This window comes from Pelophylax lessonae, assembly GCF_965119305.1.
Source record: "Pelophylax lessonae genome assembly, chromosome: 5".
Lineage (NCBI taxonomy): Eukaryota > Metazoa > Chordata > Amphibia > Anura > Ranidae > Pelophylax > Pelophylax lessonae.
The window spans coordinates 393,531,725-393,556,274 of NC_138772.1; the positions used below are offsets into that span (position 1 = coordinate 393,531,725).

Genomic DNA, 24,550 nt, shown 5'->3' on the forward strand with positions numbered 1-24,550 from the left:
AGAACGGCTGGGAGTAATGAGTGTATTGGCGTTCCGCCTGGTGCGTGACCCTCCACCCGTCAAACAGAGCATGTCTGCGTGTGAGTTTTTGGAATAATTGGGTTTGACGGGACAGTCCTTGCGAAGGTGTCCAGGGAGAAGTGGCAGTCCGATCGTGAGCGAAAAGGGAAGATTAAATTTCCCACCCATCACCAGAAAGGAGTGTGGGGTTCTAAACAAGCGGCCATATGCCCGATTTAGGAAGCTCGTTTGGTTTGCATTGGAGGCGTAGATATTGCAGAAAGTTACGTTGGTATGTTGCCAGCTGCCTCTCAGTATAAGAAAACGTCCCTGGGGATCTGCGTAGATCTTAGAGGGCGTAAATGGGGAACCCATTTTTTATTAAGATCACCACTAGAGCTTTCTTTTTAGTGCTAGAAGCAAGGTAGCTCAAGGAGAAGAGCCTGGTCGCGAATGCCAGAGTACCCCTCTTGTCAAAGTGTGTCTCCTGCACAAATACCACGTCTGCACCTGATTCCCGGAAGGACCGCAATGCTAGGTGTCATTTAAAGTTAGAGTTGAGGCCGTTCACATTTAAGGAGTATATCATGGTGGTGTAGGGGGGGGGGGGGGGGGGGTGTGAGTGGGCTGAAGTAATGTAGATGTAGAGAAATTATAGTACTGTACTTATCTGACCCCGGGAGAGTAAGGCAGGGCGTCCAGGAATCGTAGGTGAGCAGCCTCAAGAGGGAGATGCCGGGGTCCTCCAGGAGTGAGGGGCCAGGGAAGGTAATAAATGCAGGAAAGAAAGAGAAACAGGTGAAGTAAAAACAGAGATAAAAATAAGACGAACAATATTATACCAAATGTTCCATTTGGTCGCCATCGTCCCCAATGAGGAGAAAGGCAGCAAAATTCAATCAAGAGAGGAACTTGTAAATTCAAGACACCATAGGAGGGTAAGTGTCAGTAACCAAGTGCTGTATGTATCGCCCACATCCATAGTGGGCCTGCAGGAGTAAGTAAAAAAAAAAGTGTAATGGGACCCGCAATAACAAAGCATATAACCGTGAAAACAACACATTACAGTTTGGGCAAAGTGCTAGCATAAACCGAAAGTGCTCTCCACCTGGGCCGAAGCCCAGAGGGGGTTGAATCCCCACCGGTTGCACAGACCCAGTCGTAGACTGGTTTGGGTGTCCGCCAATACTCCCCTGCCAATGCGCCCAGGGAAAAAAGGGGGGGGGGCGGCAGGCTAGGAGTAGCGGGGCGGCACCAACTAAACGGTGACTAATGTAGCCATCATAACAGAACGGCAGTTATGGAGATACTAGACCTGCGTTGCGGACATAGGTAGGACCCTAATAGTGGAGGGGGAAGTCAGGCTGGCCTCTGTCTGGGACTTCTGCGAGGTGACTGTGCAGGACGCCCTCGCTTCCTCGGGGTGACTCTTTGCCAGACAGGAGGTGGAACAGGTGGGAGATGGTATGATGTTGGAATCTCTAATGTTCTGCAGAATGTTCCTAGGTCCTCCGGGACACGAAGGACAGCCAATTTTCCCTCTCGTGTAGCTGAGAGGCTGATTGGGAAGCCCCAGCGGTCGGTAATGTCAGTGTCTTGTAGGGTATGTAAAAGTGGTTGTAGAATTCTGCGCTTTTGTAGGGTTATCCATGAGAGATCAGGATATAGCTGTATTGGGGTTTCCTCATATAGAAGTGGTTTTGTTGCTCAAGCTTTTTTCATAATGTCTTCCTTTTGAGTGTATGAGTGGAACCTGCAGATAGCGTCCCTGGGGTTACATGAGGGGCCCTTAGGTTTAAGCCCCCGATGAGCTCTGTCCATCTCAATATACTGCGAGTCAGGGACACCCAGTAGTGTATTGAAGATTGTTTGAAGTTTAGGTCCTCGGGGCCGTCAGTCTCCGGGAATCCCCTAATCCTGATATTATTACGACGGTTGCGGTTATCCAAATCTTCCAAGTGGCACTGCATGTCACGGAGGATCTAGCGGTCATCAGTTTGTTGGGTTTGGGCCCTATGTACTGTGATTTTTGTCGCTTGCAAGTCCTCTTCCATGTCCTCCACCTGGCTAGCCAGGTGATGGAAATCAGCCTGCAGAGTTTTCATTTCAGCACGGCAGCTCTCCCATACCTCAGTGATTAACAGTTTTAAATCCTCTTTAGTGGGAAGGAATTGGAATTGTTCCCTCCATGACATCAGTTTGTCTGCCATCAGGCTGGAGAAAACCCCAGGCAGGGCACGTGGAGGATCCGTATGTTCGGGGAGCTGATCCCAAGGTTCACACCAGTCTGTAAGAGTGTCAGCATTGGTAGTTTCAAGCTGCATAGCGGGGGTCCTTGAGGGAATAGTGCTGCTGAGGGAATCATTGCGGCGCCTCTAGTCCCGGCCTCCTGTCGGCGGTCCCGCTGTCTGCCCGAAGAAGGGATGGATTGGCGGGTTTTCTGGAAGGTGTGCAGAGGGTCCCCTCTGTTTCTGCGAGCGGGTGGTGCAGGATTTGCCTATCGGTTGGTGCGGGGGTGCTATTCTGAAGCTGTATTACTGCAGGCCCGTGAGGAGAAGCTTCAACACGCATCCATTCAGCTCAGTTTCTGGCCATGCCCCCACAGCAAATATCAAAAGCAGCTATTCAGCTGCTATTTAAGATATGGTTCAGATGCATATTTTTTCGGAGCGGACAGTGACCGGCATCCTTAACAATAGCTGGTTGTTATGGAGAGGATCAAGAAGCGGGCCGCCATGTCATTAGCAACCAGGCTCCCCACTGACAGCAGAATATAAACCAAAGATTTGCTGGCAATAACATCTGGGGGGGAGGGGGGGGGACATCATGCCCCCCCGCCCATCCATACCAGGCCCTTCTGATTTTAAGGGGAACCCCACACCAAAATTTTAAGAAAAATGGTGTGGGGTCCCCTACAAAATCCATACCAGACCCTTATTCTGAGTATGCCGCCAGGCAAGCCAAGAAAGAGGGGGGTGGGGACGAGAAAGCAGCCTCCCACTTCTGAACCATACCAGGCCACGTACCCTCAACATTGGGGATGTGTTTTCCCCCGCAAAGCACCTGGTCTCCAAGTTGATGGGGATAAGGGCCTCTTCCCCACAAGCCTAGCCAGTGGTTGCGGGGGTCTCCGGGTGTATTGGAATCTGTAAACCCTCAGATCCCCCCCCCATCCCCATGTGAATGAGTACTCGTACTGATGGCATGTGTGATTCATAAGCATTCCCATAGGGGGCAATAAGCTTTGAATTCGCATCTGAACTGCACCACTCAAAAAACACACAGGACTCTTTTTAAAATTGTACTGAATTCGCACTGCCACTTCACCGCTCCATAGAAAGCCAATTTGGTTCAAGGCATGCGAATCGGATGTGGTTCAAATCGCATCCAATTCACATATATGTGAACGGAGCTTAGCACTGGAGTTTACAGCTAGCAACCAAAAAAAAAAAAAAATGACCTAACCAATCATGTTCCAGTCATGAGCAGATGGGCTATATATGTTGTACTTCCATAAAAAGGCACCTACTGTTTTATACACAAATAACAATTATAACTGGTAGCGGATATTTTCCCACATGTGCAGACTGTAAAAGGTATATCTGTAGAGTCGCCATATTAGACGTCTAACTATAAAAAAAACATTGTAATAAGCCTATCTTGTACACCAAGAAGGCTATCCTGACCCTAGTATTGGTTCCAAATTGTCATTGTGTGTATATACAGTGCCTTGGGAAAGTATTCGGCCCCCTTGAACTTTGCGAACTTTTGCCACATTTCAGGCTTCAAACCTAAAGATATAAAACTGTAATTTTTTGTGAAGAATCAACAACAAGTGGGACACAATCATGAAGTGGAACAAAATTTATTGGATATTTCAAACTTTGTTAACAAATAAAAAACTGAAAAATTGGGCGTGCAAAATTATTCAGCCCCTTTACTTTCAGTGCAGCAAACTCTCTCCAGAAGTTCAGTGAGGATCTCTGAATGATCCAATGTTGACCCAAATGACTAATGATGATAAATAGAATCCACCTGTGTGTAATCAAGTCTCCGTATAAATGCACCTGCACTGTGATAGTCTCAGAGGTCCATTTAAAGCGCAGAAAGCATCATGAAGAACAAGGAACACACTAGGCAGGTCCGAGATACTGTTGTGGAGAAGTTTAAAGCCAGAGTTGGATACAAAAAGATTTCCCAAGCTTTAAACATCCCAAGGAGCACTGTGCAAGCAATAATATTGAAATGGAAGGAGTATCAGACCACTGCAAATCTACGAAGACCTGGCCGTCCCTCTAAACTTTCAGCTCATACAAGGAGAAGACTGATCAGAGATGCAGCCAAGAGGCCCATGATCACTCTGGATGAACTGCAGAGATCTACAGCTGAGGTGGAAGACTCTGTCCATAGGACAACAATCAGTTGTATACTGCACAAATCTGGCCTTTATGGAAGAGTGGCAAGAAGAAAGCCATTTCTTAAAGATATCCATAAAAAGTGTCGTTTAAAGTTTGCCACAAGCCACCTAGGAGACACACCAAACATGTGGAAGAAGGTGCTCTGGTCAGATGAAACCAAAATCGAACTTTTTGGCAACAATGCAAAACGTTATGTTTTGCGTAAAAGCAACACAGCTCATCATCCTGAACACACCATCCCCATTGTCAAACATGGTGGTGGCAGCATCATGGTTTGGGCCTGCTTTTCTTCAGCAGGGACAGGGAAGATGGTTAAAATTGATGGGAAGATGGATGGAGCCAAATACAGGACCATTCTGGAAGAAAGCCTGATGGAATCTGCAAAAGACCGGAGACTGGGACGGAGATTTGTCTTCCAACAAGACAATGATCCAAAACATAAAACAAAATCTACAATGGAATGGTTCACAAATAAACATATCCAGGTGTTAGAATGGCCAAGTCAAAGTCCAGACCTGAATCCAATCGAGAATCTGTGGAAAGAACTGAAAACTGCTGTTCACAAATGCTCTCCATCCAACCTCAATGAGCTTGAGCTGTTTTGCAAGGAGGAATGGGCAAAAATTTCAGTCTCTCGATGTGCAAAACTGATAGAGACATACCCCAAGCGACTTACAGCTGTAATCGCAGCAAAAGGTGGCGCTACTAAGTATTAACTTAAGAGGGCTGAATAATTTTGCACGCCCAATTTTTCAGTTTTTTATTTGTTAAAAAAGTTTGAAATATCCAATAAATTTCGTTCCACTTCATGATGTGTCCCACTTGTTGATTCTTCACAAAAAAACGGAATTTTTGTAAAATCTTACCTGTAAAATTCCTTTCTCTGAGTCCTCCGACAGTCGCCGCCGCTTCATATTCATCACTAATGGGGTTATTGACCTTTGCTCCGCAGGAGTAGCTAGGCAACAAAATAGTTAATATCAAAGCTTTTAACATATCCCACCCCTAGGGGGTGGTCCCCTCAGTCAATACCTCCCTGCTTCCTGCATTCCCAACTCAGTTTCAGTAGCATAGCAGTAGAGTACATAAACAAACCCCAAAAGAGGGGCGGGGGGCGGCGACTGCCGTAGGACTCAGAGAAAGGAATTTTACAGGTAAGATTTTACAAAAATTCAGTTTTCTCTTACGTCCTCCGACAGTCGCCGCCGCTTCATATTCATCACTAATGGGGACGTCCCATAGCAGTGTAAACATGAGGGGTGGGAAAAAACGCAGCCGCGCATAAAGCAACGCAGTACCCACATCAGAGAAAGGAACCTTACCAAAGTAAGAGAACCAACTGGGCAACATGAAAACGTGCTCAACAGGAGCAACAACCCAGGAAAACAAGTAACCCAGGGATAAAGACATCCCAACAGCCAAGGACCCAAAGCAAGGGACCCTAAGGCACTGCCGAACTAAGAACTTTGCGGCCAAAAGAAGCATCCGCCGATGCCTGAACATCCACCTTGTAGAATTTTGAGAAGGTGTGAACTGACGACCAAGTCGCCGCCTTACACACCTGGGCCACAGAAGCCCGATGATGACAGGCCCAAGACGTACTCAGAGACCTGGTAGAGTGCGCCTTCACAGGCTTGGGGGGAACCTTCCCCCTCAAAGCATAGGCCTGCTCAATGGTCTGCCTGATCCATTTGGCGATGGTAGAAGCCGACGCCGGCATGCCCTTCCGAGGTCCCTCAGGAAGGACAAACAGAGAATCCGACTTGCGAAAAGACTTAGTCGCCGACAGGTAAACCCTGATCGCCCGAACAACATCCAAAGAATGTAAAGCCACCTCCTTCGGATGCTTTGGCCTCGCGCAGAGCGAAGGCAACACAATGTCCTCATTGAGGTGAAATTCCGAAATCCTCTTCGGAAGAAAAGACGGGTTAGGTCGCAAGACCACCTTATCCAAGTGAATCACCAAGTAGGGAGAGCTGCAGGACAAGGCCGCCAGCTCCGACACTCTGCGAGCCGAAGTGATCGCCACCAAAAAAGCAACCTTCTTGGACAACAGAGGTAACGAGATCTCCCTGATCTTTTCAAAAGGAGCATGTTGCAACACGGACAGAACAAGGTTCAAGTCCCATGGAGGCAAAGGCTCCCTCCTAGGAGGGACCAGGTGTCGCACCCCTTGAACAAAGGTGCTAACCAAAGAGTTAGACGCCACAGGGCGTTGAAAGAGAACGGCCAGTGCAGAAATCTGACCCTTAATCGTGGCCAACGCCAAACGCTGGTCCACACCCGTTTGAAGGAAAGCCAACACTCTCGACACCGAGTATGAGCGAGGGGAATACCCCCTGGACTCACACCAGGCAAAATACGCTTTCCAAGTACGGTAGTAAATCTTCCCCGAAGAGGCCTTCATGGCCTTAATCAAAGTGGGAATGACCTCAGGGGAGAGACCCCCTATCCTTCAGGACCTGGCTTTCAACAGCCAGGCCGTTAAAGCCAGCGACTGTAAAGCAGGATGGAATATCGGTCCTTGAGACAGGAGGTCCTCTCGAAGAGGCAGACGCCACGGAGCGTCGACCGACAGATTCACGAGGTCTGCGTACCAAGACCGGCGAGGCCAGTCCGGTGCCACCAGAATCACCGTGTGCGGTTCCGAGGCCAACCTGCGAAGGAACCTGGACAACAGTTGAATCGGTGGAAAGGCATACATCAGACGATACTGACGCCAGGGTGACACTAACGCGTCTGAGGCGTCTGCCCGAGGATCGCGCATCCTTGCTACGAACCTTTCCACCTTGTTGTTTAGACGAGACGCGAACAGGTCCACATCTGGGGACCCCCACTTCGCGCACAGCATCTGAAAGACATCCGGGTGAAGGGACCATTCTCCCTGGTCCAAGGTCTGGCGACTCAGATAATCCGCCTGCCAGTTCTCCACTCCTGGAATGTGGACTGCAGATATCGTCTCGGCCCAAGACAGAATGTCGGCTACTTCCCGAGCCGCCTGGGCACTCCTGGTGCCCCCATGGTGGTTGATGTAGGCCACCGCCGTGGAATCCTTCCAACGTAGAAGGCAAAGATATATTGCTCGCAATTCCAGAATGTTGATCGGAAGGGAGGATTCCTCCTCCGACCAAGGTCCCTGGGCGGACAGAACGCCCAGAACACCACCCCAGCCCGACAGGCTGGCATCCGTGGTGATCACTGTCCATGAGAAAGGGCGAAAAGACTTGCCCCCCGACACCGCCGGGGACCGGAGCCACCACAGAAGATCCCTTCTGGCACGATGACTCAATGAGATCTGTAGATCCAGAGATTGCGGTCGCCCGTCCCACACGGCCAGAATCTCCGCCTGGAGACCCCGCGTGTGAAACTGGGCGAAGGGAATCGCCTCGAAGGCCGAGACCATCAATCCCAGACACCTCATACACGTCCGGAGGGACGAGTACTGATTGTCCCTGAGGGACTTGACTGCGTCCTGAAGCGTCCAGAGCTTGTCTTCCGGCAGGAAGACCTTCGCTTGAGCAGAGTCCAGGATCATTCCCAAGTAGGGAATACTAACCGACGGACACAGAGTTGACTTTGGAAAGTTTATCGTCCACCCGAACTCCTGCAGAGTCTGCATCATGATGGACAGGTCGTTCACCAGGCCCTGACTGGTCGCAGACCGAATCAGGATATCGTCCAGATACCCCAGGACAGAAATGCCCTGGGCTCTCAACAAGGCCAGAACCGGCGCAAGCACCTTGGTGAAAACCCGCGGAGCTGAAGCGAGACCAAAGGGTAACGCCACAAATTGGTAATGATCCTCCGCAATTGCGAATCGAAGGTACCTCTGGTGACCCTCGAAAATGGGGATGTGAAGGGTACGTATCCCTTCAGATCGATGGAGGCCATGAATTCCCCCGGAACCAGGGCAGCCACCACCGAGCGCAGGGATTCCATGCGGAACTTGCGAACCCGCACAAAGCGGTTCAGAGCTTTTAAGTCCAGAATCGGACGTACCTTGCCCTCCTTTCTGGGCACAGTGAACAAATTGGAATAGAACCCCCGAAATCTGTCCCGATGAGGCACCGGAACCACCACTCCCTGGGCCCGCAGGTCCCGCACCGCCAGGTGCAGATCCTGCAAGCGCTACGGAGTCAGCTGAAGGTTTGAGGGGAAAAATCTGCCCGCCGGCCGATCGAGAAACTCGATCTTGTACCCAGATCGAACGATTTCCTGAACCCCCGAATGCGGTCCGCAATAGCCTGGGCTGCCATAATCGAAGCAAAAATAGGCTTCAGCATAGAACCAGCAACCGTATAAGCATGACGGGCCAGAGACTCCAATCTCCTGTCCGTCGGATCCCGGAACACCGGGGTATCCTCAGCGGGGATCGCAGTGGACTTATTCAAAATCGCCACTGCATGATCCACCTGAGGCAGCACACACCAACGCTCATCAGTGGTGGGTGTAAACGGATAGCGCAGTTTGAACCTACTCGGTACAGCAAAAGGCTTCTTTAAATTGCGCCATTGCTCATCAACCGCGCGGAAATTCCGTAGAGCAAGGAAAAACCTGCGATGTTTTGCGTTTCCTTTGCGTCCCATAAGAGGACATCAAAACAGGAGGACATGGTTCATCCTGCAAATGCAGCGTTTGCTTGATAGAAGCAACCAACTCATCCATGAGTGCAAGCTCTTCAGACGAGCCAGGGGGAGAAATATCAACCCCTTCCACCTCAGCCTCCCCGTCAGACCCCACAAGGTCTAGAGATGAGTAAGACCCTGAGAAGGGCACTCCAGCCATAGCAGCCCCATCGCCCTCTGAATCAGAGGAAATAGACACTCTGGGCCGTTTGGTGGATCGATCAGCCACCAGCATCTGCACCTGAGCAGCCAAATTTGCCACAATAGTAGCCAGATCAGCCCCCTCGGGGGAAGCAGCAGCCCCTTGGCCCCCCACCAAGGTGGGAGGAAACTTGCAATCCTGAGAATCCATGCCCCAGCAAGATTAGGAAAAAAACGGTACTGCCCCTTTAAGATCGCGGCGAGCGTAGCCCCCCGCACCCACTGAATACACCGACCCCCACAGGGATAAGAACACTGGGCAAGGAATACAGGAAAATGGAAAGGTAAAAACCTGGAGAGATCCACAGGCTGCTGCCACCGATCGCTGTCCCAGAGCAAAAGGAAGTGATGCAAGACTGACCGCCCCTATGAAGCCTATGAGAGGCTACACAAACATGGCCGCTCGGCTGAGGATTTCCATAGGCAAATAGAAAATGGCGCCAACATGTGGCCTGATCTATCGCCGCCAAAATAGCGGTGTTTGGCGCCAAAACGCCGCGCCTTACCACACAGGACCGGCCACCCTAATTGCCGCATAAAAAATGGCGGGTCGCCGCACAGCATGCCCAAAACTCAGACTGCATCATGTATTCACTCAGCAGAGCAGGAGAGCCCCCCCCCCTCACAGCCCACACACAGGCATCAATTCCACACAGGAACTGACAGGGAGCTCAGCAGCCACACAGACATGCAGGGTCACACAGTCCCAGACTGACACCCAAACAGACAGGTCCCCACATAGATGCACACTTACCAGTCCGGATGGCGTGGGGAGCCTGCTCCAGCGATCAAACCGCTGCACTGAAGGACAGGGAGTGTCGCAGCCAGGACGCATAGGAACTGCGGTGCGAAACCGCATGGCGTCCAGTGAGGTAGCCACCTCACCGATAGCATCCCTGCAGCGAACAGGGATGGGTCGTTCAATGTGCCAGGAAAACCTGTGCTGAACGCTCGATGGCAGGCTGGGAAGCCCCTGGCCCTGAGCCCTGGGATCCAGGGTGGCCAGTCCGAGACCCAGCTCCGCACGATCATCTTCATCAGAAGAAGCTAACTAATGCTGAAATCAACAGCTAAGTAAAAGAAAGAGAAAAAAACTCAAAATAAAATCAAAAAGAGAAAAGAACCTGAGACTGAGAGCCCCAGCACAGGAACAGCCAGCCTACTCCTAAGCTAGGCATTAGAAACTGAGTTGGGAATTCAGGAAGCAGGGAGGTATTGACTGAGGGGACCACCCCCTAGGGGTGGGATATGTTAAAAGCTTTGATATTAACTATTTTGTTGCCTAGCTACTCCTGCGGAGCAAAGGTCAATAACCCCATTAGTGATGAATATGAAGCGGCGGCGACTGTCGGAGGACGTAAGAGAAATTACAGTTTTATATCTTTATGTTTGAAGCCTGAAATGTGGCAAAAGGTTGCAAAGTTCAAGGGGGCCGAATACTTTTGCAAGGCACTGTGTGTGTATATATATATATAAATATATATATATACATATACATATATATATATATATATATATATATACACACACACACATATATATATATATATATATATATATATATATATATATATATATATATATATTAGTATTTATAGAAAAAAAAATACTTACGCAATGGGTTTTGTCCTTCACTAGCATAATATTCATACATTCCACTTTTGACCAGGGTATCATAATGAGGTAAGAAATTGATTCTCTCTTGAGTTGATGAAAGAAGCAGTTGATCAATTGTATTGAGAAGGTAAAGTGTGATGCCATCTTTTATAATCAGATCTAGAAAATACAAAAAAAATAATGATTTGCTTCAAAAACTACTTTTACAAGGTGAACAGGAAAAGTAGTAGTATTACAAATTAATATATTGCACACTGACTTGTATGCACGTTCTGGCAGATATGGCATTTAGATATTTGTCTATAAATTCACTTTAACCACCTCAGCACCAGCATGTTTCAGCCCCTTCATTACCACGCCATCTCTCAGCGCAGTGATACTTTGACAATTACTGTCATGCAACAAACAAAATGGCCCCTGCCCACCCCCCCATAACTGGCCTTCATAGCAAAAAGCACATGGAAGGGCAACACATGGGTGAAAAAAATCAGGAAACAATTCCCAGCTTAATTCACCAACCAGTTTGCTTACCAACCAAATTAACCTGTCTAACAATATGCACTAAAACGGGTTTAGTTAGCACACATTTGCATATGCTTTTGTAAGCTGCAGGGCCAATTCACGGCACCCTGTATTACCTGCAGTCCTAACTCCTGTAAATTTATGAGAGTCTCAACAGTGGAAGCACATGCACTCTAATAGATAGCTGGGGGCAGTTGAGTCTGGAGGGAGCCCAACCCTCCTTTAAGGCACTTTGGGGCACAGTGGATGCCCAGCTCATAGCACAATGGCATCCATTGTGTCCACTCACCAGTATACATCAACAAACAAAATGGACCCTGCCCCCACCTATAACTGGCCTTCATAGCAAAGAGTACATGGAAGGGCAACGCATGCGAAGCAAAATCTTGAAAAAATTCCCAGCTCAATTTACCAACCAGTTTGCTGTCATTTGTCAACTGTCATGCAACACTGTGCCCAAATTATCTTTATGTAATTTTTTCAAGCACATATAGCTTTCTATTTAGGTTTTTTTTTTTACGATAAAAATACAAAAAAAAAAAACCTTTTTTTCACTTTCAGTTATAAAACATATCAAACAACCGCTCTTCGTAAATTTAGGCCACAATATATTCTGCAACATTTCCTTGGTAAAAAAAATCAACACAAATGTACATTAATTGTGAAAGTTATAGTCCACAAACTTTGGTATATACAACGCATCCGGAAAGTATTCACAACGCTCCGCTTTTTCCGCATTATGTTATGTTACAGCCTTTTTCCAAAATGGATTAATGGATAATGGATTCAATATTCTCCTCAAAATTCTACAAACAAAACTTCATAATGACAACGCGAAAGAAGTTTGTTTGAAATCTTCGCAAAAAAAAATAAAAAATCACATGTACAGAAGTATTCACAGCCTTTGCTTAACACTTTGTTGAAGCACCTTTGGCACCAATTACAGCCTAAAGTCTTTTTTAGTATGATGCTACAAGCTTGGCACACCTATGTGTGCAATAAATAATATAGGAAAAAGAGTGTGCTAACCAAGAAAAAAGATAGAGGCAGCACTAGAAATTAAAGGTAAATAGATGACTAGGAAAGGTAGTGCTCTTCTAAAAAAATTGTGCATAAATATGCATAATTATAAGCATACATACATACATATATATATAAATATACGTGATGATGACAAGCAGGGCCGCTGATAGGGGGGGGGACCACCAGCCCTCTTGTAGGGGGCCCTAGCACACAGGGGGGGCCACACAGAGAGGGGGATTAGTGATTTACAACTTTTACAGAAATCTTCCTCCAGCACCTGAATCTGATCTGTCCCTCTCCCTGCTATCAGCTTTTATCTGTTGAGAAAGAGACAGTCTTGTGTTCCCCCCCCCCCTCCCCCCCTCCCAGCACTTATCTCTGCTCAGGAGTTTATTTGTAAATTGTAACTTTTTTCTCTCTCTCTCTCTGTCTCTCTGATCACTGAGCACCAACTGCCCAGCCTGTATATTTTTCTCATCTCATCTTCATTTTTATTTAACATAGATTTTTTTTTTTTTTTAGATTTAGCAGGAATTATGCGAGTTATGTTATATTTGTGTCTGATAATAGTGATTTTGTTGTAATTTTAGCTAAATATATCTTTAATATTTTCTTGAGGGGGCCCTGCCAGGTAGTCTGTACGGGGCCCCGCGATTTCTAACAGCAGCCCTGATGACAAGTGATGATTAACCACAAACCACCAGAGTGAGGATGTGATAAATAACAGATAAAGTCTCTCAAATGAAACAATAAAATACCTTCAAATCTTGGAGTGATGTGGCAAACCCTGCAGATATGGGATGTGGTTACATCTTCAAAGATGCAGAAATAGGTGAACACCCTGTGACATTCTTGTACAGATAAGGTGGCCCCTTACCACAATAGGCTGTAAACCAAGTGACGTTTTTTTTTCTCACTCAAAGTGATAGTGTGACTTGACCAGTGACACCCAAAAGTAGCAAATCCTGCTCACCAGAGCTTAGGAGGTTAGACTTTAAACCGTTAGATTGATAAACGGATACACAGTGGCAGAAGATACACAGACTGGACTCCCACTATATGGATCTTGTGGATTTATCCGCTTCTCAGACGTATGGATCACATTTGGGTCAATGGCGATTAAAAGCAAAGAATGGCTCCCCCAAATGAAAAGATAAAGCGCTGATAGTGTATTATCCTTAAAACTGATTTTATTAAAAAAAGACAGACACTTATGGCAAACAAATCTTGATCACACACAAACAGTTGCTCTGTAGAAGATCACGGCCGCCTGCAGAACGGACCGCGAGGTGTGACGGCGCGGCTTGTTCCTCCCCCCCCCCCCCCCCCACGTGGTTCCTTTCACCAGGCATCAGCTGGGCAGTTTCTCCCATTCTTCTTTGCAGGACCTCTCAAGCTCCATCATCAGGTTGGATGGGGAGGGTCGGTGCACAGTCATTTTCAGATCTCTCCAAAAGATGTTTAATCGAGTGCAAAGTCTGGGCTCTGGCTGGGCCACTTAAGGACATTCACAGAGCTGTCCAGTAGCAACTTCTATGTTACCTTGGCTGTGTGCTTAGGGTCGTTGTCCTGTTGGAAAATGAACCTGTGCCCCAGTCTGAGGTCCACAAAATTCTGGAGTAGGTTATCAAGGATGTCTCTGTACATTGCTGCATTCAATTTTCCCTCCATCCTGACTAGTCTCCCAGTTCCTGCCGCTGCAAAACATCCCCACAGCATGATGTTGCCACCATGCTTCACTGTAAGGATGGTATTGGCCAAGTGATGAGCGGTGGTTGGTTTCCTTCAAAAATGACGTTTGCCATTCAGGCCAAAGAGTTCAATCTTTGTTTCATCAGACGGGAGAATTTTGTTTCTCATGGTCTGAGAGTCCTTCAGGTGCCTTTTGGCAAACTCCAGGTGGGCTGTCATGTGCCTTTTACTGAGGCGTGGTCTCTGTCTGGCCACTCTACCATACAGGCCTGATTGGTGGACTGCTGCAGAGATGGTTGTTCTTCTGGAAGGTTCTCCTCTCTCCACAGAGAAATGCTTGACCTCTGTCAGAGTGACCATTGGGTTCTTGATCAACTCCCTGACTGGAGCCCTTCTCCCCTAATCACTCAAGTTTGGCCGGGGAACCTGATCTTGGAAGAGTCCTGGTGGTTCCAAACTTTTTCCATTTACGGATGATGGAGGCCACTGTGCTCATTGGGACCTTCAAAGCTGCATAAAAGTTTCTGTACCCTTCCCCAAATATGTGTCTTGATACAATCCTCTTGGAGGTCTACAGACAATTCCTTGGACTTCATTCCTATGTTTGTACTCTGACATGCCGTTAACTGTGGGACCTTATATAAACAGGTGTGTGCCCTTCTAAATCATGTCCAATCAACTGAATTTTCCACAGGTGGACTCCCATCAAGTTGTAGAAACATCAAGGATGATCAGTGGAAACAGGAAGCTCAATTTTAAATATCATGGCAAAGGCTGTGAATACTTATGTACATGTGATTTTTTTTATTTTATTTTTTATTTTTAATAAATTTGCAAAGATTTCAAAACAAACTTTTTTTATGTTGTCATTATGGTGTATTGTTTGTAGAATTTTGAGGAAAATAATGCATTTAATCCATTTTGAAATAAGGTTGTAACATAATAAAATGTGGAAAAAGTTTAGCGTTGTGAATACTTTCCGGATGCACTGTATATTTTAAATGTCCTGACTGTCTACTGAATTTCCATGTTGATGGGGAGTCTAGTTTCTTCCCCTGACCATGTTCCCTGAACTATCAAGGATTGGAAGACTCCTCCACAGCCTGACAGCATTGCATCAGTTGTAAGAACATTACAATTGTAAGGAAGGAATGATTTTCCCCACTGTTAGAGCTGGAGTGGTGATTAACCAGGACAAAAAGTTATTACTTGGCTAGATAGGAACAGGGGTAAGCCCAGAGAGAGTCCGATTTTATCATGCTCCCACTTCCGTGTAAGGTCACCATGGCGACCTACGTCATTTCACTGCCCCTCCTCCTTTCCCCCGCTGCATTCTGGGGGACACACCCACAGGTCGAAGAAGACAGCGGGACCATTCAGAAAGTGCAGCACGACTCGCGCATGCGTAGTAGGAAACAGGCTGTGAAGCCGCAAGACTTCACTTCCTGTTTCCCTTGGTAAGGATGCCAGCGTCTGCACCCGAAGCCAATGGACGGATCAGCTAGGGGTGCCGACATCGCGGGCTCCCTGGACAGGTAAGTGTCCTAATATCAAAAGTCAGCAGCTACAGTATTTTTTTTTAGTACAGACTGGAACTCTGCTTAAAGTAGAACTGGGTAAAAAGGTACTGCCACAAAGTGTAGAGCACGGGCTCATAGAGAAAAAACTTTTCTAAGAAACAGTTTTGCTTAGGATTTATTGTATATCCAAGATGAGACACAAGTGTTCTAAGTGCAGAGGAGGCTGGAGAGCAGATTTCTTGAAACCGATCACCCAGCCAAAGGTCTGAAGCCACTGAATTATCTTTTGGCCATTATCTTAGCTTTGCAAAGAAGAGGAATCCTTTAAGAGTAAGTCATCTAGATAGCCTGCCACTTGAATGCCCTGAGTTCTGAGAAGGGCAAGCAAGGGGGTCAAGACCTTTGTGAACACCCTAGCAGAGGATAGGCCGAAGGGCAGGTCGATGAATAAATGGGAACATGCAGATTTATTTCTCATGTCTGAGAGAGGAAATCACTGACCTTAGAATTCCATGTGAAATTTGGGAATTTGAAAGAATTTGTTGAGGGATTTTAAGTCCAAGATGGGGCAAATACCCCCTTTATGCTTTGCTATCGCAAATCTATGGTGGTACTGGTATAACGACTCCCTGGGTAAAGATGTGGTATATGCCATTCTGCAAAACTGATTACCCTTTAACATTATTTGCTTGTTTTGAAAGAAGAAAAACGGTGAGTTGGTAGAGGCTCCGTTCAAACCTGAGCATATCGTTTTCAGGCGTATTTTTGGGCTTTATTCAGGGTTTTTTTCTGACTTTTTTTGCAGGTGTTGAGGCAGGCATTGACATCTAACAAAAAACACTTGTAATCTGCCAAAAAAGAAGCTCATGTACTTTTTTGAGCTTCAGGTATTTTGCTTCAGGAGACAAAATGCTCAGATGTGAACAGGGGTCATTGAAATGAATAGGATTTTGCTTGTTGGGCGTTTTGAGACTTCAGAGATGAGTGTTTTACGAGCTGAAATACGCTAAGGTGTGAACAGGGCCTAAAAGTGGTGGTAAAGGCTTAAGGTTTTTTCAGCTGAATGCATTATCTGCATTCAGGTAAAAAACCTTCCATAGTCCGCTCCCCCAATCCCCTAATACTTACCCAAAACTGTCCTCGATCAAGCGATGTGCCTGAGACCAATCACCTCTCTCTCCTCACAGAACATGGAGGCAGCAGCATTGGCTCCTGCTGCTGTCAATCAAATCCTGTGGGGCGAGGGGACCCCAAAAGAGGAGGTTCAGGGCTGCTCTGGGCAAAGGTTTTGGCAAGTATAGATATAGAATTATTGCTCTTTGCAACGGTTTTAGTAAGTGAAAGTATATTAAAAAAAAAAAAATGAAGCTTTAGAATTACTTTAAACTCTTGTACCATTTTTTCACACCACCAATTGAACCCATATGTATGCAATGTCTGTGACCTAGAGGGATTTGGGGAGGGCTTGATGGCCCTTGTTGGCCAAGTCTTGTGCCAGAAGGAAGGGCTGAACTTCGGTTTTAAAGTTGAAGCCTAGTAAGAGCATGCAGGTTCTCTGCGTTTACAGTTAGGGGCTTCTGAGGAGGGTGGTTCCTAAACCTTCCTTTGTGGAAGTAAAACATAGTTACATAGTAGTTGAGGCAGAATAAAGACAATAGTCCATCTAGTTCAACCTGTGTAGGTGTGTGTGGACATATTCATTTCCCATACCCCTGAATGTTTTGATCTTGGAGATATATGTCCAAGAGTCTTTTTTTTATTTTTTTTATATTTTTATTAAGAGCAGTGAAACATACAACATGTATAATAACAGAATAAGGAAAATGATCTTTTTTGGTAATCAGGGTTGTACAGTTGTAGCAATAGAACTGTTCAGAGAGTACAATTTACTGAGCGTATATAGATAAAAACTCGGGTGAACAGTAAAATAAGGAGGGGGAGGAAGGGGATAGTGATAAGGGGGGGGGGGGGGATAAGTGGTGTTCTCGCGTTGAACAGGGGGAGAACATCAACCAACAAAAACTAGGATGACTCTATACTGGACCCAGAAATAATTTGCCTGATACAGCAGTGAAATTACTGGGTGAAGGGCAGGGGGGGGGGGGGGGGGGGGGGATGGTAAGGAGAGTCCATAAGAAAAAATATAGTCCAAACGAGTAGGGTATCTTAAGTTACAAAACAGTCTTGGGATTGTGGGAATGGTGAGGAGCCTTAGATCTTCAGTTTTCCTAGAGTGTTAGCCACTGAGGCTTGCAGGTACCATTCCGTGTATTGGAATGTGGTCATCAGAGTTTTGAGCCCTGCTTGTTGGAAGATATGTTCCATGAAAGATTGCCATCTGGTGAAAAATCTATTAGTGGAGACAAACTTCCTGTTCACGAAGTCTGTTTTTTCCATATATAGAAATGCTTTTAGGTCATTAAACACCATGGTGATCGTTGGTGGATTGCCTGTAGTCCAAGTTTTTAGAATAGCCTTCTTGGCCACCAAAGTGCATAAGTAGGTCCATTGGGCTATCTTTACGCCTGTCTTAGTTGAGGATGACGAAACTTGTGGGGATTCTCCCTTCTAGATTGTAAGCTCTAACGAGCAGGGCCCTCTGATTCCTCCCGTTTTGAATTGTACTGTAACTGTATTGTCTTCCCCCCACACTGTAAAGCGCTGCACAAACTGTTGGCGCTAAATAAATCTATAATGATAATAATAATAATAATAATAATTCCTCATAGCCGAAAAGTAGGAAATGAGGGGAATGTTCCAGCCCGACACCCACTATGTAATGAATAAAATCCAGTACTTGGTCCCAGAAGGAAGAGGTTATGGGACAGTGCCAGAATCGGTGCGCCAGGGTCGGCCTGTTTTCTCCACATTGTGGACAAACTGCGCATTCCCCGGGGTTATTCATGTAAAGGGCAGGAATGTAGACCCTATGGATCAACTTAAACTGGGTTTCTCTCCACGGGTCTATTAAAACGCATCTTCTGAGTTTCAGGTAGCCTGCTAGTATATGCAAGGCCAAGAAATTTAGCGTGTAGATGGAGAAAATTTGAGTGCTGTCCTTGCCTGACCATGTCATGATTGATTTCCGGAAGCTCTTGGTAAGACTGGAGGAACAAGATTCAATGTAGGATATTGCTTGATGGTAGTAAAGCAAATGAGACTGGGGCAGGTTGAATTCCTCAGCCAGCTCATGGAAAGTCTTTATAGAAACGTCACTAGGCCGTAAAAGAGTAGGTCATCTTGAGACCTCTTTCCAACCATACTTGGTAGGCAGCGTGGTCCATGGTTTGGGGAAAAAGAGGATTACCTTGCAGAGGTAAGTATTTGGAGATGTTGGATGGAAATCCCAGATGTCTCCTTAATTCTCTCCATGCTACCAACACGAATGAGCATGTGATTTTGGAGGGGAACGGGAAGAGATTTCAAGGTGCTGTGGAGAATGCTGGATAACTGTAGCGGTTGGGCCATATTAGCTTCTAGGAGGTATTTGGAGAACGTAGAGGATTCTGTGATCCAGTACAGACCATAACGTAAAAGACATGATAAGTGTAAAGTCTAATGTTGGGCAATCCAGCTCCCCCGTAGTTCTTCGGAAGGTGCAGATTGGCAATTGATATGCGGGACCTTTTCTTGGCCCAGATGAAAGAGGCTATGGCCTTATTTAAGGCACTAACGTCTTTGTGTTTAAGCAAGATGGGTATTTTTTGGAGGGGGTATAATAGGCGGGGAAAGCTGACCATTTTGACCAGGTGGCACCTCCCAAAGAATGACAGGGGGAGAGTCATCCAGATATCCAATTCTTTAGTGATTTCTTTCCATAAGGCGAATAAAATTAAGTTGGTATAGTGATAACGGGTGCCTACCTATCTTAACCCCTAAGTAATGTGATGTAGGGCTAGTGGAAATGGAAGTGAGGGGTCCCAAAGATCAATTACCAATTGAGTCAGTGGAAGAACTTCGCTCTTATCGAAGTTAACTTTCAGGCCAGTAATGGTCCTAAATTCCTCCAGTAATGTACATATGTTTGGTAGGTCGGAAAGCGGTTCAGACGTAAACAATAACAGGTCATCACCAAAGAGGGTGGTTTTTAGCGCCTCCTGTCCTATGCGAATACCATGGATATGGGCAGAGGTCAACAGGGCTCTGGACAGTGGTTCCATGGCCATGTTGAATAATAGCGGGATAGGGGACAACCCTGTCTCGTTCCTTTGTATAAGGTTATAGGGTTTGACATACCTATTGATGTTAGGATATGTGCCGTGGGTCAGGAGAAGAGTGCTTTCAGGAAACCCAGTAGTTTGCCAGAGAAGCCCAGCTTTGTCAGGGTCAGGAACAGCCAGTCAAAGTTAACATTATCGAAAGCCTTCTGGGCGTCTAATGCAACCATGGCTAGCTGTACGGACGGGTTAGCTTTGGCATGTTCCAAGGCAGCCAGCACTTTGCAAATGTTGGCAGTGTCTGACCTGCCCCTGACAAAGCCTGCTTGAGCGGGGTGAATAAGTGACGGTAGTGTCTGTGCTACTCTGGACGCAACGATTTTAGATAGGATCTTCGCATACGTGTTTAGTAACGATATTGATCGATACAAGCCGGGTTGAGTCTCATGGAGTGAAAACTGGAATGTGACGGGAAAGTCAGGACATAGCGAACGTGTGGGAGGGGAGATAGAGGGTACCAGTGTAAACATGTATCACAACAAGGTAAAGGGGAGAAGGGGACAGGAGTCCCCCATGAGGGTGTGATGCGAAGCGACTTCACTTTCTTCTGCATGTGGGAGAGAGTGTGCTGAGTGGCCCCACAACCCTAATTCCTATGCTGAGTGTTTGCAGCGAGCGAAGGTTCGCACCAGAGGGTAGGGGATCCATGAACCGTAGATTCCGTGCATGGAGTCCAGTATCATAAACATAAGTGTAACACAACCATTAAATAAAACGGGTATACCAACAGTGCAACTTGTAACAGTTGTTCCATTATGCAATCACCCATAGGACGGTAATCGGAATGCCCAGCACGGGGAGTAGACAGAGTCATTGCGGGCAAAAGAACTTGGACAGCTCACCGATCCGTCGATGGAAAACAAAGTGGATGATGCCATAACTGGAGCAGTGGGGAGATGTTCTCACGTTGTAGTAGAGAGGAGAACATTCAGAAATTGGCTCTACGAGTAGATGGAGCTCCGTAGCGGACCTTTTTGGAGGATGTCTTGGTGGGTGTCAGTTGCGCCTTGCGGGAGATCGATGCTTTCCTGGCAGGAGAAGAGGAATCGTCCATAGGCAGAGTGGCAGAGGAAAAATAGTGTCCCGCTTCGGCGGGTGAGTGGAATGTCAGGCGATCTCCTTCAGGTGACGTGATATGCAAAATTGCAGGGTAAGCCAAGGTAAATTTTATTTGCTGATTGAAGAGGGTCGAACATACCTGGGAGAAGGCTTTTCGCTTCCTGGAGACCTCAGCCGAGTAATCAGCAAAGAGCAAAATGGAGCAACCATGAATTTGTAGGGAACGCTGTTTCCTGAAGGTTAATAGGATAGAGTTTTTGTCCGCGTAGTTCAGATATCTGGCTATTATCGGTCGTGGATTTTTCCGGGAGTCATTTGGTGCACCCACTCTATGTGCTCTTTCCACCACGAATGGGGAGTGAAGGCCTAGAGCCTGGGGAATAGATTAGGTGCCCAGTGCATGTATTGCATCATTCTGGACTGTTTATGGGATCCCAATAATGTGGAGGTTGTTCCTCCTAGAGTGGTTCTCTAGGTCCTCAAATTTATCTTGCAGGGCTTGGAAAAAATGGCGTGGAGTCCCCCCCAAAATCCATACCAGACCCTTATCCAAGCATGCAGCCCGGTAGGTCAGGAAAGGGGAGGGGTTGATCGAGCGGCCCCACTCCCCCGGACCATACCAGGCCAAACACCCTCACCCCAAAGCACCTTGTTCCCATGTTGATGAGGACAAGGGCCTCTTCCCGACAACCCTGGGCGGTGGGAAGAAGGACGGAGGAAGAAGACCAGAGGGGGGGAAAGACCAGAGGAAGATTTTCATAAAAGGACTTCTGAAAAAGTTTCCTGTCATTATTTACATACACTGCCTTTTATGGGGTGAATGGGTAGGGGTACAATGTACCCCATACCCATAGGCAGGGTTCGTACACATTTTCACCAATAAAATTCCATGACTTTTCCATGACTTCAAATAACTGAATTTTTGTAAAATCTTACCTGTAAAATTCCTTTCTCTGAGTCCTCCGACAGTCGCCGCCTCTTCATATTCGTCACTAATGGGGTTATTGACCTTTGCGCCGTAGGAGTAGCTAGGCAAAAGAATATATTAATATCAAAGCTTTTAGCATATCCCACCCCAGGGGGTGGTCCCCTCAGTCAATACCTCCCTGCTTCCTGCATTTCCAACTCAGTTTCAGTAGCATAGCAGTAGAGTACATAAACAAATCCCAAAAGAGGGGCGGGGGCGGCGACTGTCGGAGGACTCAGAGAAAGGAATTTTACAGGTAAGATTTTACAAAAATTCAGTTTTCTCTTACGTCCTCCGACAGTCGCCGCCTCTTCATATTCGTCACTAATGGGGACGTCCCATAGCAGTGTAGACATGAGGGGTGGGAAAAAAGCAGCCGCGCCTAAAGCAACGCAGTACCCACATCAGAGAAAGGAACCTTACCAAAAGTAAGAGAACCAACTGGGCAACAGGAAAACGTGCTCAACAGGAGCAACAACCCAGGAAAGAACAAGTAACCTAGGGGTAAAAACACCCCAACAGCCAAGGGCCCAAACAAGGGACCCTAAGGCACCGCCGCACTAAGAACTTTACGGCCAAAGGAAGCATCTGCCGATGCCTGAACATCCACTTTGTAAAATTTTGAGAAGGTGTGAACGGACGACCAAGTCGCCGCCTTACACACCTGGGCCACAGAAGCTTGATGACGATAAGCCCAAGACGTACTCAGAGACCTGGTAGAGTGCGCCTTCACAGGAAAAGGAGGAACCTTCCCCCTCAAAGCATAGGCTTGCACAATCGTCTGTCTGATCCATTTGGCGATGGTCACAGCCGACGCCGCCATGCCCTTCCGAGGTCCCTCAGGAAGGACAAAGAGAATCCGACTTGCGAAAGGATGCAGTCGAGGACAGGTAAACCCTGATCGCCCTAACAACATCCAATGAATGCAAAGCCACCTCCTTCGGATGCTTAGGCTTCGCGCAAAGCGAAGGCAGAACAATATCCTCATTTAGGTGAAATTCCGAGATCCTCTTCGGAAGAAAAGACGGGTTAGGTCGCAAGACCACCTTATCCAAGTGAATCACCAAATACGGGGATTTGCAGGACAAGGCCGCCAGCTCCGACACCCTGTGAGCCGAAGTGATCGCCACCAAGAAGGCAACCTTCTTGGACAACAGAGACAACGAGATCTCCCTGATCTTTTCAAAAGGAGCGTGTTGCAACACGGACAGAACCAGGTTCAAATCCCACGGAGGCAAAGGCTCCCTCCTAGGAGGGACCAAATGTCGCACCCCTTGAACAAAGGTGCTAACCAAAGAGTTAGACGCCACAGGGCGTTGAAAGAGAACGGCCAGCGCAGAAATCTGACCCTTAATCGTGGACAACGCCAAACGCTGTTCCACGCCCGTTTGAAGGAAAGCCAACACTCTCGATACCGAGTACGAGCGAGGGGAATACCCCCTGGACTCACACCAGGCAAAGTAAGCCTTCCAAGTACGGTAGTAAATCTTCCCCGAAGAGGCCTTCCTAGCCTTGATCAAAGTGGGAATGATCTCAGTAGAGAGACCCCTATCCTTCAGGACCTGGCTTTCAACAGCCAGGCCATTAAAGCCAGCGACTGTAAAGCAGGATGGAATAGCGGTCCTTGAGACAGGAGATCCTCTCGAAGTGGCAGACGCCACGGAGCGTCGACCGCCAGATTCACGAGGTCTGCGTACCAAGACCGGCGAGGCCAGTCCGGTGCCACCAGAATCACTGTGTGCGGTTCCGAGGCCAACCTGCGAAGGAGCCTGGACAGCAGTTGAATTGGTGGAAAGGCATACATCAGGCGATACTGATGCCAGGGCGCCACTAACGCGTCTGAGGCGTCTGCCCGAGGATCGCGCGTCCTTGCCACGAACCTTTCCACCTTGTTGTTTAGACGAGACGCGAACAGGTCCACATCTGGGGACCCCCACTTCGCGCACAACATCTGGAAGACATCCGGGTGAAGGGACCACTCTCCCTGGTCCAGGGTCTGGCGGCTCAGATAATCCGCCTGCCAGTTTTCCACCCCCGGAATGTGAACTGCCGTTATCGCCGGGACGTGCGCCTCGGCCCAAGAATGTTGGCTACTTCCCGAGCCGCTCGGGCACTCCTGGTGCCCCCTTGGTGGTTGATGTAGGCCACCGCTGTGGCATTGTCCGTCTGTACCCAAACCGGACGGCCCTGAAGCCTGTCCGTCCAACGCAGAAGACAGAGATTTATCGCTCGCAATTCCAGAATGTTGATCGGAAGGGAGGATTCCTCCGACCAAGTTCCCTGGGCGGACAGAACGCCCAGAACACCACCCCAGCCCGACAGGCTGGCATCCGTGGTGATCACCGTCCATGACAAAGGACGAAAGGACTTGCCCCCCGACACCGCCGGGGACTGGAGCCACCACAAAAGACTCCTGCGGGTGAGACGGCTCAACGACAGCCGCAGATCCAGAGATTGCGGACGCCCGTCCCACTTGGCCAGGACCTCCGCCTGAAGCTCCCTTGTGTGAAACTGGGCGAAGGGAATCGCCTCGAAGGCCGAAACCATCAAACCCAGACACCTCATACATGTCCGGAGGGACGAGCACTGATTGTCCCTGAGGGACCTGACTTCGTACTGAAGCGTCCGAAGCTTGTCTTCCGGCAGGAAGACCTTCGCTTGAACAGAGTCCAGAATCATCCCCAGGTAG

The 24,550-nt window shown here is 47.6% G+C and overlaps 1 protein-coding gene across 1 annotated transcript in view; it reads right to left on the reverse strand.

Moving 5' to 3' along the window:
* SMCHD1 (structural maintenance of chromosomes flexible hinge domain containing 1) overlaps positions 1 to 24,550 on the reverse strand; it is a 1,054,086-nt gene that overhangs the window by 683,516 nt on the left and 346,020 nt on the right. Inside the window, exon 4 of the mRNA XM_082259552.1 lies at positions 10,859 to 11,020. Coding sequence (XP_082115678.1) covers positions 10,859 to 11,020 — 162 coding nt within the window. The remainder of the gene's footprint in view (positions 1 to 10,858; positions 11,021 to 24,550) is intronic.